General features: G+C 38.1%; 1 protein-coding gene across 1 annotated transcript; it reads left to right on the top strand.

Annotated features, from left to right (window-relative positions):
• The first annotated feature begins 262 nt into the window (after nucleotides 1-262).
• On the top strand, nucleotides 263-7,243 carry LOC122038558 (transcription initiation factor IIB-like). The gene is made up of 7 exons (XM_042598355.1): nucleotides 263-746; nucleotides 4,873-4,897; nucleotides 5,641-5,770; nucleotides 5,856-5,986; nucleotides 6,103-6,191; nucleotides 6,701-6,777; nucleotides 6,840-7,243. Exons 1-7 carry the CDS (start codon nucleotides 394-396, stop codon nucleotides 6,971-6,973), a joined length of 939 nt encoding a protein of 312 aa, XP_042454289.1. The 5' UTR covers nucleotides 263-393; the 3' UTR covers nucleotides 6,974-7,243.
• The last annotated feature ends 10,039 nt before the right edge of the window (nucleotides 7,244-17,282 follow it).

Below are 17,282 nucleotides of genomic sequence, written 5' to 3'. Positions count from 1 at the left end.
GGTTCATGGAGAAGTTCCAGACTGGATGCCTTACGAGCTACAAGCCAACGGAAATATTACAGTGAAAACCAGGAAGATCGGGGTATTTGATCTGGCCATGTCAATAACATAAAACAAGCAGGAGTCGGTTTCAGTCAGCGTCGTTCTTCTTTACCACCCTCAATTAGACACATAATTCTACCATGCGGTACTGGAATCGATCTATGCGTTGAGATCCAATTTGTGTGGCTGGTGTGACTCTCCCTCTATATAACCGTTGCCCTTCACCCAATCCAACCCAACAAATTACAATTACTCTGCCTCTCTCTCTCTCTCTCTCTCGCAGCAGATCTTACCCGCCGGCGAGAGGTAATCGAAGAAGTCGATCTGAAGGAAGGAGCGAGATCGAGGGAGATGGGGGACGCATATTGTTCGGACTGCAAGCGGAATACGGAGGTTGTGTTCGACCATTCGGCGGGGGACATGGTGTGCTCCGAGTGCGGGCTGGTGCTGGAGTCGCATTCCATCGACGAGACCTCCGAGTGGCGGACCTTCGCAAACGAGTCCGGCGACAATGACCCGGTTCGTGTTGGCGGACCTTCCAACCCCCTCCTGACCGACGGCGGTCTCTCCACCGTCATCTCCAAGCCCAACGGCGTGCAGGGCGATTTCCTCTCCTCATCGCTGGGACGGTGGCAAAACCGAGGGTCCAACCCTGATCGGAACCTCATTAATGCTTTCAAGGGCATCGCGTCCATGGCGGACAGGTTATTTCTCCTCTTCTGCGGTTATGATTGTGTACTTTCACCAATGCCTGCACAATACTTTCCCACGATTTCGTAATATAGGTATCCTTCACAGGAGAAATAATGTGCTCTAAATAGAGAAGATTTTTCCATATTTTTTTCCCTACTACCAATACGGAGTTAGGTTGTTTCTTCACTCTTGAAGGTAACGGTGCCAAATCTCGGGTGAGGAAAGATCCTTTGGTTATAGGATAATCTGATGCTCCTGATGGTCAAGTTTTTAAGGCCTCTCAATAAAACTAAAATTGGATCTTTACATAGATTGCTCAGGGGGCTTTAGATTTTTTTTCTTCTTTCTTGTCCTTCTCTGGTATAAACTTGACTTTTCAGGAGAAACCCTTTCTCTTTTGGGGGTGTTCCTAACTTGCTATATCATTTTTGGATAATCTAGAAAGGAATTGTATTACATGAATAACTGATAACAATTAGAAGGGCATCAAGGAAGGCCTCAGTTTTATGGCCGGTAATGGGCTTGTCTGCATAATTCTATGATGCTAGATAGGTAGATCGTTGAGTTTCATAAAGTTTTTGAATCAGAAAACTTGGGAGAATCTAAAGGAAAGACTATGTTTGGTTATCATCTCTAAAAGCAAAAATCCATTTTCATCATCTCTTGATAACAACATTGTGAATTCTGTAAGTCCAATAAGAAGCTAATGCTTGATAATATATGCATATTGTCATAACCTACCCAACTTTGCCTAAGAGAGATTCTTGTTCCACCCATTGGCCCATTCTCTTGGCTCGTAATCTTTGCCCATGACCTTTCTTTTAGAATATTTCTTAAGATCATTCTAAATATGTCTATAAAATCTTTTTATCATGAAAATATATAGATATTTTGTTGGATAATATTATATTTCTGGACATGTAGTGTACATCATTGGATCAAATTGATCCCAATTGTCTTGTTTGAGGAGGATGCATATAAATAGCTCCCTTTCCTTCACTTGTAGATAATCCTCAAGAATAATAAGTATTCTTTACTTATTAATCTCTCTTATCTCACTTGTATGGGTCTCCAACAAGTTAGGCTTATTTAGCAACTTTTCGAGGACAAGTTATTAGTGTCAGAGGTGAGTGGTGCTAAAATTAAGCTTGTGATAGTTGATATCATAGCCAAGTTCCCACCATTCAACATTAAAGGATTATGGGTGTTATCACCAAGAAGAACATTCTTGATTGCAAAATGTTTACCATGTGGAATAGCAAGCTGTCACTCGGGAGCTCGCCGAATTGAAGGCATTTGTGAAGAAAAGAGTTGTGGGACTTACGGGCTAAAATGGAGGCACACAAACATGAGAAGAGTCATAGGTACACATGTGGGGCTAGCTCAAGGTGTTCAAGTCCTAACAATCTCAACTATATTTCATCACCATCAATAACCATCTACAAGGCTGTCTACGATGTCTAGGAGGTTGATAATTTCTTGAATAACCTTTAGAGGTTTTTCAACTCTAAGGGCATACAAGGTGATTCTTTGAGAATCAATGGTGCATTCATCTACTTATAAGATATTGTGCACATGTGGTGGCATTGTAAGTTTGGTGACCAAATTGAGTTAGAGACAAGTACTAGGATATATTTGTCCCTCTAAAACTCCCTTTGATGCCCCACTATTGTTTCAAAAGAAATATGAGTCTCTCCACATGTGCATTAACTATTGAGCACTTAACAGGATCACTATCTAGAAACAAGAATCTCATCCTTTTGATAGCTAATTTTTTTAATTAGTTAGGGATAGCTCAATACTTCTCCAAACTAGATTTATGGTTAGGATCCTATTAAGTGTGGATTGCAACAAGGGACAAACCTAAAGGCAATCTCGACCTCTTTGTTGTAGTCTACTTGGAGGACATTGTAGTATATAGCACAACCTTTGAAGACAATGTGCAACATCTTAAGTAATTCTTCAAAGTGCCACGTGACAATGTGTTGTATGCCAAGAGGGAGAAATGCTCATTTGCTGGATAAGAAGTGAAGTTCTTTGGCCATAGAATCTGCAATGAGAAGCTTCTAATGGATTAAGCCAAGGTTAAAGCCATTTAAGACTGATAACCATATACCAAGGTTATAGAGCTGAGATCATTCTTTAGGTTGGCAGACTGTGTCAACATTTCATCAAGTGCTTTTCTATCAAAGTCACACCCGTGACTGATCTTCTCAAGAAGAAACTCTTGTGACAATAGACAAAGTGGTGCCACTAAGCTTTTGAGGAATTGAAGAAGGTTATCATGGAGGAACTAATGTTGCTATTGCTCGACCATACCAAGTCATTTGAGGTACACACCGATGTTTTGTTATTTGGTGGTGTACTTATGAAAGGGATACCCCATTGTCTTTCAAAGCCTAAAGTTGAATGGAATCGAGAGGAGCTACACAGTGCAAGTGAAGGAAATGACTAGTGTTATACTTTGCTTTCTAACATGATGCCATCACTTTATGAGTTCTCACTTCATCATCTTGATAGATAACATTGCCACACTTTATTTTTAGACTTAAAAGAAACTTGTCCCAACCAAGTTCGATGGCAAGATTTCTTAGCAGAGTTACCAACTCAAGTACAAGCTTGAGAAGAAGATGAAGCAATAAGCAGAGATGCAAAGCGACGACATGTAGAGTTCAACGAAGGTGACATGGTACTTGTGAAACTCCTACCTTAGTAGTTCAAGTTATTACAGAAAGTGTACAAGGGGTTGGTAAGAAGATATGAAGGTTCCTCCTTCCTAATCATCAAATGTGTGGGCAAGATATTTTACTAAGTCCAACTTTTGCTAAAGCTCAAGTCCATGTGAGCATTCTCAAGCCTTATCTATGACCCAAGTAGGAATAATTAGTCCCAATCATGCACCAACAATTGTTGTCACTTGCTTCAATAAAGATGTGGAGACTTGAGAATTGGATCATTTGAAGGAAAAGGAATCCAAACTACATCGAATATTTGATAAAGTGGAAGAATCCACTGAATATTAAGATGAATTGGGAATGAGAGAATGTCTTTTGTCAATTCACCAAGCATATCAAGCGCCACAAGAAAGAGAATGCATCAAGGATGTTGCGAGCTTGGGTGAGGTAAAATGTCATAACCCACCTAATTTTAAGCCGAGGAGACATTCTTAGTCCACCCTTTGACACTCTCTTGGCTTATGGTCTTAACCCATGACCTTCTTCTAGAATATTTCATAAGATCATTCTACATATTTCTATAGAATCTTTCATCATGAAAATATCTAGATATTTTGTTGAATACTTTACATATTTCTTGCTAATGTCAAGGTTCAAAATCTTAAGCTATGTCAAAGTTTTGATATTTGATTGAACCCTACTTTTTGGTATTGTGCCGATGTTCCGATACATGCTGTTGGTGATAGATTGGCGGTTAAAGGAGGAAAAATTTGAAGCATAGGAAGGTGACATTATATGTGCTGAGTGGTATTGAGGTTCCGTAATGTATGGAAATGATATGTTTCGACTATTCTGCACAATATGATACAATATTTTAAATCATGGATAATGTAACCATCTATTTAGGAGGAGGATGCCTATAAATAGAACCCCTTTCTTTCACTTATTAATCATCCTTAATAATAAGCACTTTTTACTTACAAAGTTCTCTCAACCTCTCTTAGCTTCTCTTGTGTGAATTTTCAGTGAGTTAGACTTAGCAACTTTCTGAATTTCCAGGGATAAGTTGTGTAAATGATGGATGGGCAAGTGGTGCTAAAACTAAACCCATGACAATATGTAGTGTTCAACAACCACAATAACTTAATTTTCAGAGAAAATGTCTTAGTGAACATTTGCATTTGTATATATATAGGCATAGTGGTTCCCTCTTTGCCTACCTCAAAACTAAGTATACACCCTTTTGGTGGATTTATTTAGGTACTTGAAATGAAATGCTTGGGATGATGCAATTTGTTCTACAACTACCTTTTGTTCTCATATTGCAGATAGAGTGTAGAGACTTTCACTTCTGAAATTGCGGATACAGTGGCAGTTTAGCAACTAAATGCACTGATAATATTTGAAACTTCATTAGCTTGGAAATGATAACTAATGCAAGTTTTAATATTATCTTTTCCAGGTTGAACCTTGTGGCCACTATAAAGGTACATAATTTCCTTACATTGTTTTTTTTTTGTTATTATTTTTTTTTTTTGAAAATAACAGGATCTTGCTGTATTAAATTTTTGAATCATGATATAGGAGAAAATAGTTGAAAGTTTTTAGTCTTCCAAGTTTTTCAAACTTTAGTAATGGATGTGGATGACATCAACTTATCAAGTTTTTTTTAGGGGCCTTCATTCTTGTGTTGATTTCATGGCCGAGTACAATTCCTAGATGTTTTCGCTTAATTTATGAGTTATCATTCATTTTATATGATCATATTGGCACACTGCAGGTTTTTGATATTCTACTTCTTAGTTATATTGAAAGAAACTCAATGCTATATAACTATCCCCTGAAATGTGTTCTACATACCCCACCAGCAAGGCATTTTCTTTAGAGCTTCACAACTTATGCACCATCTATTACTAATGACTCGGACACTAGATATTGAAATTCAAAAACACAAGCCAAGGTGCCTATGTTTGTGATGCTTTATCAGTAAAAAAATAGTGAAACCATGATCTACATAATATGTTTCTTTTGATAACACACAATATGATCTACAGAATTAAATGTTCAATTTTTTTTGTATTCTTTGTTGCCCATTATATAATATTGGCAATGTTTAACTCTTAGCATGTCCAACATCAATTATTACTTTTCTCAATAAGTTAAAATATCAATTTACACAGTTGTTTGTAAAAGGTATTGTTCCTCTGCCATTTTTTTTTGTCATTTCAAGGATCGTGCCAATGAGATATTTAAGAAAGTTGAAGACCTAAAATCTGTTAGAGGACGAAATCAAGATGCAATTTTAGCTGCCTGTCTATATATTGCTTGTCGGCAAGAGGACAAACCTCGCACTGTTAAGGGTATGTGGTCTTTCTATAATTTCTTTATCCATTTCGGTCGCTTCACCAGCACACATTGCTGATATGTATTTTTAAATTCAATTAGAAATTTGTTCTGTTGCCAATGGAGCTACAAAGAAGGAAATAGGACGTGCAAAGGAGTTCATTGTAAAACAGCTTGAAGTTGAGATGGGACAATCTATGGAGATGGGTACAATTCATGCAGGAGATTTCTTGGTTAGTTTGAGCATATCTGCTTATATATATATGTTGTGTATTGCTTGTCTGTTTTTTCTTTTCTTTTTACAAACTGATAACACTGGGTCGACAATTTGTATTATATTGTATTGTAGAGACGGTTTTGCTCCCATCTTGGTATGCCAAATCAGATAGTTAAAGCAGCTCAAGAAGCAGTTCAAAAATCAGAGGAACTTGACATAAGGTATACTTTGAGAATGGCTTGTTAGAGCTGAATTGCTTGCATACTTTTGAAAAGTTAGTTAGGTTGGTAGATGCTTGCATTTACAGTGAGGGACTGCGCTTCCTGTTGGTATGCTTTGCTGGGTTATTGACTCCATGTTTCTATAGAGTGAACTTTTATGGTTGAATTGCTATGAACACAGGAAACAAAACTTTAGAAAAATATTTTTAGGAATTTTTTTGGAGAAGAAAATATCCAAGAATAATTAAAAGAAAATTTTGGCAGTACTAAAGAACTTGCTAACCAAACATGAGTTTTGTTTTTTCCCACTAAATCCTGAAACACAACTCAAACTCTAACGCTTTCATCCTCTAGAAAGTGTTGCAGAACTGTATCTTATTTGAGGAACAAGTTAAAGGTCTGACTAAATGTTGGTATAGCTGGGCATGGAGAACTGTTTATCATTGATTAGTGAATGTTATCCCAGGTTAATGTTCTCCTTTAACATTTTAACTTTGCAAATTGTGCAGGAGGAGCCCGATTTCAATTGCAGCTGCTATTATCTATATGATAACTCAGCTATATGATGACAAGAAACCCCTCAAAGGTTCTGTAGTCTGTTTAAATCTTGTCAAAATTTGCTTATATAGCCAACATCGTTGTGCGCAGATATATCATTGGCAACTGGGGTGGCAGAAGGCACCATAAAGAACGCATACAAAGATCTTTATCCTTATGCTTCTAGGATCATTCCCACCTACTTTGCCAAGGAAGAGGATCTAAAGAACCTTTGCAGTCCATAGTTTGAAGTTATTAAACAAAGGAGTTGAAATTTTTTAGATTGATTAGTAGATCCTATGCTGCATTAGCCAAAGATGGCTTATCACGTTTGTAGCCTATTCTTATTTGTTCGAGAGAATTATTCTCTGATAAGTTCAACTTGTCACATACATTTAGAGGGAAAACAGCTCTCAGAAAATCTTCTATTTTAGACAAGCAAAGGCTGGTCTGAGTAAGATGAAGGAATTGCAAAAATGATTTGCCAAATAAATCTATTAGATGTTTATTTCATACGCAATTGAGTTCACGGCCAATACAATCATTGTTTTAGCTAAATTTGTCATAGCCCCCTAAACTTCTTCATGCTATATGTAGACAGTTCCTTTATATATTATTAGCAATCAATCATTAGCTAATATCACAATTGAAAAGATCATATGCCAGTGACTTTGATTCTCAAGACAGCCTTTGCCCCAAAATAACCTTGTCTCATGTATGCATCCTCCAAGTTGAAACATCCATTTAGCCAAATATAATTGTGTAGTTCTGATACCTTCGACATTGGTTTCTTGATCAAATTGCTTAAAAAGTTTCACTGCCCTCCAAGTTCTCCCTCACAGCTCTGTTAGATGTATGCTGCTGCCACTCATGGGCATTGTGTTATTTCTTCTGCCTTTGTGGATGAATCATATGTGCCCTTCTCAGTAATTTGACTGATCTTGTCCGTTGGCCTCTTGATCAATACTCTCCAACTGCCTTCTCAACTACTTGTCATGTACCGCCCACCCATACACATCAAACACAAAAAGAAAAAGAGTTATTGAACAATTAAACCAAAAAACTTCGTTGAATATTCAAAGAGAGAGATAAGGGATATCAATTTGAGGTACATGCCATTCTTCCTATGCACAAGCAACAGTGCCGTAAGAGATAATGCCTTGATTTATGGCTTCAAAATCTTTCAAGGTAGGAGTAATACATCAAGTATCTTAATTGTGCAATTGACAGTGATGCTTTTCTAAAACACTAGGATGACACACAAGCATATACTCGAGAAAAGACACAATTGGCAAATAGACATATATAATGGAACAACAACGAACAAAAAAAACAAAAGGAAAAAAGCATGTTTAATACTGATTATGGTATAGTGATAATTAGGTAGCGTTTGATTCTTTCCTAGGAATCAGTATGGAAATAAGAATATATTATGAAATGAGAATGAGTATAAATATGTATATTATTTTTAAAAATAATATTTGAATAGTTGAATATTTTCTATTAGAATAAATCAATTTTTTTACCCTTAAAGACAAATAAGAGAAAAAAATAGATGTGAGAGAAAAATATGATGAGAGAGAAAGTGTGATGAGAGAAAATGAAGAAAGAGAGTGTGATAGAAGAGAATGAAGAGAGGAAAAGTGTGATGAGACAAAATAAGAAGAGAGAGTGTGATGAGAGAGATTGAGGATGTTAGTTGATGCGGATTATGGCGAGTGGGTTTAGGAGATGACGTGGAGGTCAGATCAAGATGAGGTGACAGTCATCAAAGTAGAGATGGAGGGGTATTCGGTATTTGGCTCTGTTGATCGCTTGACCTCGAAATCCTTAAATCTCGTTCGAGTGGTTCCGAAGCAGAACGCTCGTATAGAGCCAACCGGTTCTGAGCTTGGTAGAATGTAAGAATTCTAAGATTTTATGATGAAAAAGAGAAATAGGGCGCTTGGTCAGTTAATGGTTGATTGGACTTAGAAGAATTCGATCAGGCAAAGCTCGACCGAACATAAGGCTTTCTATGGGCCCTTGATCGGGCAAAGCTTGATCAAGCCTAAAGGCAATTAGCCCTATTAAACTCTTAACATATGTTCGGTCGAGTATAGACCGAACTGATATAAAGTTCTCTGTGAATATTCGGTCGAGCAAAGGCCGGATGGACCCAGAAATACTTGACTGTATATAGTTCTGATACGCGCTCGAACGAGTAAAGGCTAAACGAACATAAGGTTCCTTGTGAACACCCGACCGAGCAAAGTCCGGACGAACCCAGAGATACTTGACCTTATATAGTTCTCAATACACGCCTGGATGGGTAAAAGCTGAACGAACATAAGATTCCTTGTGAACACCTGGCCGGACAAAACCTAGATGGACCTAGAGGTACTTGACCTTCTATAGAGATCTCGATACGTGTTCGACCAAATAAGGCTGAATGAATATAAGGTTCTCTGAGAATACTCGGCCGGGCAAAGACCGGACGGACCTAGAGATACTTAATATATATATATATATATATAGCTCTTGATGTGTTCGGCCAGGTAACGGCTGAACGAACATAACTTATATGTGAATATAAGGCCAAGCAAAGCCCGGGCAGACCCAGAGATACTTAACCTTATATATGTATAGTTTTCGATATGCGTTCGACCATGTAAAGATTGAATGGACATAAGATTCTTTGTGAACACTCGGCTGGGAAAAGCTCGGGCGAACTTAATAATATTTTGTCCCATAAAACTCTTCATACATACATTATCATTCAGATGAAGATAAATTGAACATATGATTCTCTGTATATGCCTGGCCTGTTAAAGGTCGGACGGGTTTGAATTATCTGAAGGTATAGTACCCTTAAAATATAGTTCTAACATACATGCTTATGATATAATAAGGGTATCATATTAGTTTTTGAGCAAGTTCTTGCAGTATTTAATGTATGGTTGAGCAGATAAATACAATAATAAGTAGCATGGTCGACCTAGTGGAGCGGCTGAGATGCATTCAGTAGGCAAACAACAAACAATATTTTGATAACCTGTCATGATTGTCGGGGAATATTCCCTTGAAAGATCCTGTGAAAACTAATTGGTTTCCTATTAATAAGTTAGTTATAACAGCATTCTCCTTCAATAACTTTAGTAATGGTGCAAATGATAAATAACAAAAGAGGTATATCCGTGGGTAGAAAAAAGATTCCTTAGAACTATCATGAAATACTCAGGTTATACTTTCTTCCATCACCTAATAAAGTCTAACAAACCGGGGACCACCTCATGATTGCGGAGATTATGTGAGGTGGTATAAAAAGGAAAATTCTCTCCGCTGGCAAGGTACGCAAATATTTGCATTTGAAGTCCTACTTTCCTGCACTTTGACTATTGTTCTTCTTCCACTTTCAAGAGAGGAGATTGATTTGAGTGTCGGAGGGCATAGCTAGGGATTCCCACCCCGATTTTAGGTCACTAACACTTTATTGGCTCGTCTGACTGTACGTAGGATCGTTGAGGAGTTTCCTTCATATCTCGAGAAGCTCATTATTCATCAATCAACCATCTATCGGAGCTAGTGCATCATCTCATCACCTTCAGACAGGATCAAGTTTGACGCCGTCTATGGGAATCTTCGCCTGAATCTGAAACTTTACGATGGAGAAGGCTGGAAAACTCAATACCGTCACCTTGACACAGGAAGATCTGGAGTTGCTCATCAATGCCAAAGCACAAAAGTTGCTTCAATAATAACAAGCCAACACTGGTGGTATGTTGCCACCATCAAATCTGAAAGCATCAACAACCCCTCATTAAATGGAGAGAGGGGTTTAGGAGGGCCCGCTTGCTCCCTGCGTCTCTCTCACCAACTCGACAATCTCGAGTACTTGTTTGTACACCATTAAAACATCTGGGCCAAGGATTAATACCCTAGGAGTCTTTTGGAGAGGTACCTATGCGAGACGGGTACAGAGGAAAAGTTGTGGCCAATGATAACTTCTTTGAGCGAATTGCTACTCCATTCTCTCAGAGGGTGTTGGATGATTCATTATCCAAGCATTATCATAACCTGAACATAGGAGAATATTCAGGAACAACTAACCCGAAGGATCATCTCCTCAAATTTGAGCATGTCACCCTTCTTCAGCAATTCATGAACAGTGTAAAATACTGGATGTTCCTCACTACATTTGGCAGAGCAGCCTAGTGATGGTTCAAACGATTGTAAATAACTCTATTCGTCACTTCAAGGACTTTCGTAAAGTATTTCTTTATCACTTGTCCAACAATCGGCAATATCAGAAAACCCCTTGGAGCCTCTTCTCACTTAAGTAGGGGCCCAAGGAGATCATTCGAGCCTATACCAAGAGGTTCAATCAGGTGGCTATGGATGTTCTCATGGTCACCGTAGAGCTTTTAGTAAATGTCTTTTCTCAGGGACTTAATGATAATAATTTCTTCAAAGATTTGGTTAGAAAATCTCTGGCCAACTTTGACTTGCTGATTGAACGAACAACTGAATTCATTAATATTGAAGAAGCTCAAGTTGTTTAAAAGAAGGAGGGTGCTACACCCGCTTCTGCTCCATCCCCTGAATGCCCAATGATACCCACTCCTCCACCCAAAGGACCTCGTGCAGGTCCTCAGTATCATTATCCGGAGCCGCGACCCCAAGCCGTGTAACATGTAGGGGTTCCTCGAGAAACCCCACGAAAGTGGTGCACCTATCATTAGACAACCACTCATAACACGGAGGAGTATTGCACTTTACTGAATCAACGAGATGGTAATCTGTCGGCATTCCCCAGCCCTAAATCGTCAACTATATCCACGATAAAATAGCTCGCTCAAGATTGAGTACCGGGTGACTGAGTCAAAGCTGGGAACTTTACAACTCTTGGCTGGGCAAGCTCACATGCTTGCCTGGGTGCAACAAGAGCAGCCATCCACTCGGCAGGAAGAAAATCATAATAATATCGCTCGAGGTAATATCAATATGATAGTTAGGGGGCCTACTGATGGTAACTCTAACTGAGCAAGGAAGTCACATGTTCGACGGCTGATCATCCATGAAGTCAGATGTAGTGCAAAGCAGGCGACTAGACATGAAATCAACTTCAAGCCGAGAGATCTAGAGGGAGTAGAAATATCCCATGATAATGCATTAATAATTAAGGTTGTGATAGACAATTACAATATCTATCACACTTTTATTGACACAGGTAGCTCCGTTAACATCACTTCAAACAAACATTTGATCAGTTGCAAATCTACCCAAGTGACCTTCAACCCATGTCAACTCCTCTATACGGGTTTACGGGTAATGAAGTATAGTCGATCGACCAGATAAAGTTGGCCATATCCTTAGGGGAGGAGCCCCTAATGAGGATGTGTCAATCGATCTTTATAGTGGTGGATGCACCCTCTACATACAATGTCATTCTGGGTTGACCGGCCTTAAATAAATTTCGGGATGTTGTTTCAACTTTCTACCAGAAGATAAAATTCTCCGTGGATGATCAAGTGGGGGAGGTCAGAGGCGATCAGCTAGTGGCACACAAGTGCTACATGAAGATAGTAAAGACAAAGGATAATGTCACTTGGAAAGTCCAAAGGATGGAGGTTAATGCATTCAAGAAAAGCCGCCCGTCCTGGTGTATGAAGAGAAGGAGGAAGTACGGTTTCAGGTCAATCGACCAGAGGCGACTACTCATATAGCAACCGACCTATCTCCTGAGCTCAAGGCTGAACTGTTGGAGTGTTTGACATACAACAGTGACGTATTTGCATGGACACCCAAAGAAGTTATGGGTGTGTCTCTAACAATCATAGAGCATGCACTCCGTGTATATCCTAATGCCCGCCCAGTCAAGCAAAGAAAGTGGGATTTTAGAGCCGACTAGAATAAGGTCATCAAAGAAGAGGTGGACAAATTATTAGAGGCAAGCTACATCCGGGAGGTGCAATTTCGAATCTAGCTAGCCAATGTTTTCCTGGTGTCCAAACCTGAAAACAAATGACGAGTCTGTATTGACTTTCAAGATCTCAACAAGACTTGCCTGAAGGACTATTATCCTTTGTCCCGCATCGACTAAGTGGTGGATTCTACTGCTGGTTGTGAATTTATTTGTATGCTGGACGCTTACCAAGGGTATTACCAAGTCCCTTTGACTAAAGAAAATCAAGAAAATATTAGCTTTATAACTACTGAGGGCATTTATTGCTATAATGTTATGCCATTGGGACTAAAAAATGCATGAGCTACTTATCAAAGGCTCATGAACAAGATTTTTCAAAAGTAAATTGAAAGAAATATGGAGGTTTATATGGATGATATTCTTATCAAATTCTTTGGTGTGGCAGATCTGTGTGTAGACATAGAAGAAACCTGTAGAACTTTGAGAAAGTAGGGGCTCATGCTTAACCCCTGTAAATATTTATATAGAGCTAAAATTGAAAAATTTCTGGGTTACATGGTGACCGAGTGGGGAATAGAAGCTAATCCTAGCAAAGTGTGGGCACTATAAGATATGACTCCTCCATGTAATTTGAAGGAGACGCAGAGATTGACTGGCCGAATTACTGCCCTGTCTCGCTTCATCTCTCGGTCAGCCGATTGGAGTCTCCCCTTTTTTAAAATATTGCATCGAACAACCAAATTCCAATGGGACAATGATTGCAACAAGGCATTTGAGGAACTGCAGAACTATCTATCTACTCTTCCTATATTAGCTAAACCAATAGTGGGTGAAACTTTGTGAATTTATTTATAAATTAATGAACATGCTGTTAGTTCAGTATTGGTGAGGCAAGAGGGAAAAGAGCAACAGCCTACATACTTTTTGAGCTATTTATTAAAAGGAGCAGAGTGTCACTATACTGCACTCAAGAAGTTGGTGTATGGATTGGTTTTAGCTGTTGAAGGTTGCACCCTTACTTTTTATCACATTCAATCATAGTATTAACTAATAGTATCTTGGGCTGAGTACTCGTTAACCCATAGGCGCCCAAAAGATTAATCAAATGGATGACCAAACTTAGCGAATATGATATACAATACCAGCCTCGAGTGGCCATCAAAGCCCAGACTCTAGTTGATTTCATAATGAAAGTGCAAGGTCTTTAAACTGAAAAGACTTAGAAAATATATGTTGATGGATCGTCCATCTAGCAGGGTAGTAGGGGATAGATATTCGTTTTATGTCACCTAAGGAAGATCAAATGCAATTATCTATTCGGTTAAATTATAGGGCAACAAACAATGAAGCAGAATATGAGGCCTTAATAGCAATATTACAAGCTGCTCGACACGTGGGAGTTGCTCGACTTCTACTCTATTCTGATTCCCAGCTAGTCGCTCAACAATTATCTAACAATTTTGAGATCAACAATGAACGACTCAAGTTATATGCAGAGGTATTTGATAAGTTAAAGATGAAATTTCAAGAAGTTAGTATACATAAAATTTCTCATTCAGATAATCAGACAACAGATGAGTTAGTTAAATTGACCTCTACCATAATTCCTTGGAATTTGGATAAGCCCATGGAGCAGTCATTGTTGGTAGCTTGCATAGAGAGACAGGACGATTTAGAATTATAAAGCGATTGGAGGACACCAATTATCTTATTATTACAACGAGGTATTTTACCAGCAAGCACGGATATTCAAGAAGACAGCTGGCCGGTTTACTATGATTGGGGACTAACTTTATAAAAGAGCTTTCTCTTGTCCTTTACTTAAATGCATTGTGCTAGATGATATACAATATATTCTACAAAAAGTGCATCAAGGCTCTTGTGATAATCATGTAGCAGGTCGGTCTCTTGCCAAGAAAATATTATTGGCGGGATATTTTTGACCCACTTTACAAGTTGATGCCGCTCAACTCGTGAAAGCATATTTGTCTTGTTAGAGGCATTGGAACATTTCTCATCATCCTACTGAATTACTGAAAATCTCCATTGTATCTTGTTATTTTGATCAATGAGGTATGTATATAGTGAGACCATTTCTTATGGCACCTACTCAAAGGAGGTTTTTATTAGTAGTTGTGGATTATTTTTCAAAATGGGTGGAAGCTGAATCATTGGCCAGAATTACTGAACAAGCAGTTATCAAATTCTTATGGCAACATATTATTTGAAGATTTGGCATCTTACATAAGCTGGTTTCTGATAATGGAAGACAGTTCCAAGGTAGAAAAAAAAAAAAAATTCAAGAATGGTGTTTGGGATATGGTATTATTACCTAGACTTTCACCTCTGTGGCTTATCCATGGAGTAACGGGCAAGTCGAGGTAACGAATAGGGAGATTATCAGAGGACTCAAAACTAAATTAGATAATATTGGATGGATAAATTACCTACCGTGTTTTGGGCATGTCACACAACTCCCCAAGAATCGATAGGTATAACTCATTTTCATCTGATTTATGGTGGGGAGGCCATAATCCCGATCGAAATTGGTGTGGAATTCGATCGGAGATACTTATATGACGAAGATAATGTTGATTGACATCTTATAGAGCTTGACTTGATAGAAAAAGTACGAGATAGGGCAGCAACTCGGTTTATATCATATTGTCAAAGAATGATATAAAATTATAACAAAAAGATCATTTCTAGATTCTTTTATGTGGTCAATCTAGTCTAAAAATGCATCAAGCCGATCAGAGATGTTAATAAGCTAGAGCCATAATGGGAAGGACCCTATAGGGTGGTGCAAAATCTCGTCACTGGTTCTTACTATTTAGAAGATGTTGAAGGCTGAAGATTAGATAGACCTTGGAGTGCCAATCATCTAGAACCTTATAGAGCTTAACAACTACACTTGTAACTTACTTTTATATTTTACTCAATATATTTAATGAAAAGTGTAGGTGGAATTAGCACAATCAATCAGCCATGTCAGATGGTCGGAGACTTTAAACCTTACAGTTGATCAATCGCGTCAAATGACCAGACTTTAAACCTAACAGTTGATAGGTCGCGTTAGATGGCCGGAGACTTTAAACCTTATTGTCGATTGATCGAGTCAGACGACCGGAGACTTTAAACCTTATAGTTGATCAGTCACGTCAGATGACCAGAGACTTTAAACATTATAGTCGATCGATCGCGTCAGACAGCTGGAGACTTTAAACCTCACAGTCGATTGGTCATGTTAAATAGATGACCGGAGACTTTAAACTCTATATATTCAAGTCTGACTTTGAACTTCATGCAGTCAAACTATGACTTTGAATCATATTCATTCCATAAATCACAAAGATATAAATATCCAGTCTATTTATTTCGCTCGACATCACAAATCCAATCGGTTTATTATTCAGTTTGAGAATTCATTATGGAGATTATTTATATAAATATCCAGTCTATTTATTTTGCTCGGTATCACAGATCTGATCAGTGTATTATTCAATCCGGGAATTCATTATACATTACTCATATATCTAGTTTGTTTATCTCACTTGGTATTATATGTTCATTCGATTCATTATTTGGTCCGGGAATTCATCATGGAGGTTGTTTATATACGACCTACTTATTTCACTCAGCGTTCGTTGGGTGTAGTGGCTCGCTTAGATTATTATCCAATTCGAGAATTTATTATAGAAATTGTATATGTATATTCGGACGGGTTGTTTCGCTCGGCATTATATTCTCACCCAGCTTATTATTTCATCCGAAAGTTCATCAAGAAGCTCACTCAGGTATATATTCAAACGAGTCATTTCGCTCGGCATTATATTCTCGCCCAACTTATTATTTCATCTGGAAGTTCATCAAGAAGCTCACTCATGTATATATTTGGACGGGTCATTTCGCTCAGCGTCATATTCTTTCCTAGCTTATTATTTCATCCAGAAGTTCATCAATAAGCTCACTTATATATATATTCGGACGGGTTGTTTTGCTCGACATTATATTCTTGTCTAGCTTATTATTTCATCCAAAAGTTCATCAATAAGCTCATTCATATATATATATTCGGATGGGTTGTTTCGCTCGGTGTTATATTCTCGCCCAACTTATTATTTCATCATGAAGTCCATCAAAAAACTCACTCATATATATATATTCGGATGGGTTATTTCGCTCGACGTTATATTCTTACCCAGCTTATTAGTTTGTCCAGAAGTTCATAGAGGAACTTACTCATGTGTGTTCGAACGAGTCATTTCGCTCGACATCAATTAAGGAGAATTTCTTAGGGCGTGCAACATGAACATATCAAAGAGCTCATTGTCTCCGTAAAGATGTTGATGACTCTAGTGCGACATTAAGTCACGAAAAGCAACAAGTATCATTTAACATTGTTTTGAATATTTTTTGAGTATGTTATTTCTATAAGCTAACACAAGCCATAAGATATCACAAGAATGGAGTACATGGATATATGTTTAATCAAATTTACTTAGGATATCTTTTGGAAGCTCTCTATTAAGTCGTCGATGATTTATAAAATTTGGAGGGGGTTCAGTAGATAGATAACCATCCTTCGTAATTGTTGAATGACTCCTCCAACTGCATGACTAAGAGTCTTCGCAATACGGGTGGAAAAT

Source organism: Zingiber officinale, chromosome 1A (assembly GCF_018446385.1).
Source record: "Zingiber officinale cultivar Zhangliang chromosome 1A, Zo_v1.1, whole genome shotgun sequence".
Lineage (NCBI taxonomy): Eukaryota > Viridiplantae > Streptophyta > Magnoliopsida > Zingiberales > Zingiberaceae > Zingiber > Zingiber officinale.
The sequence above is the reverse complement of the archived record's forward strand: the minus strand, read 5'-3'. Positions and strand labels throughout refer to the sequence as shown.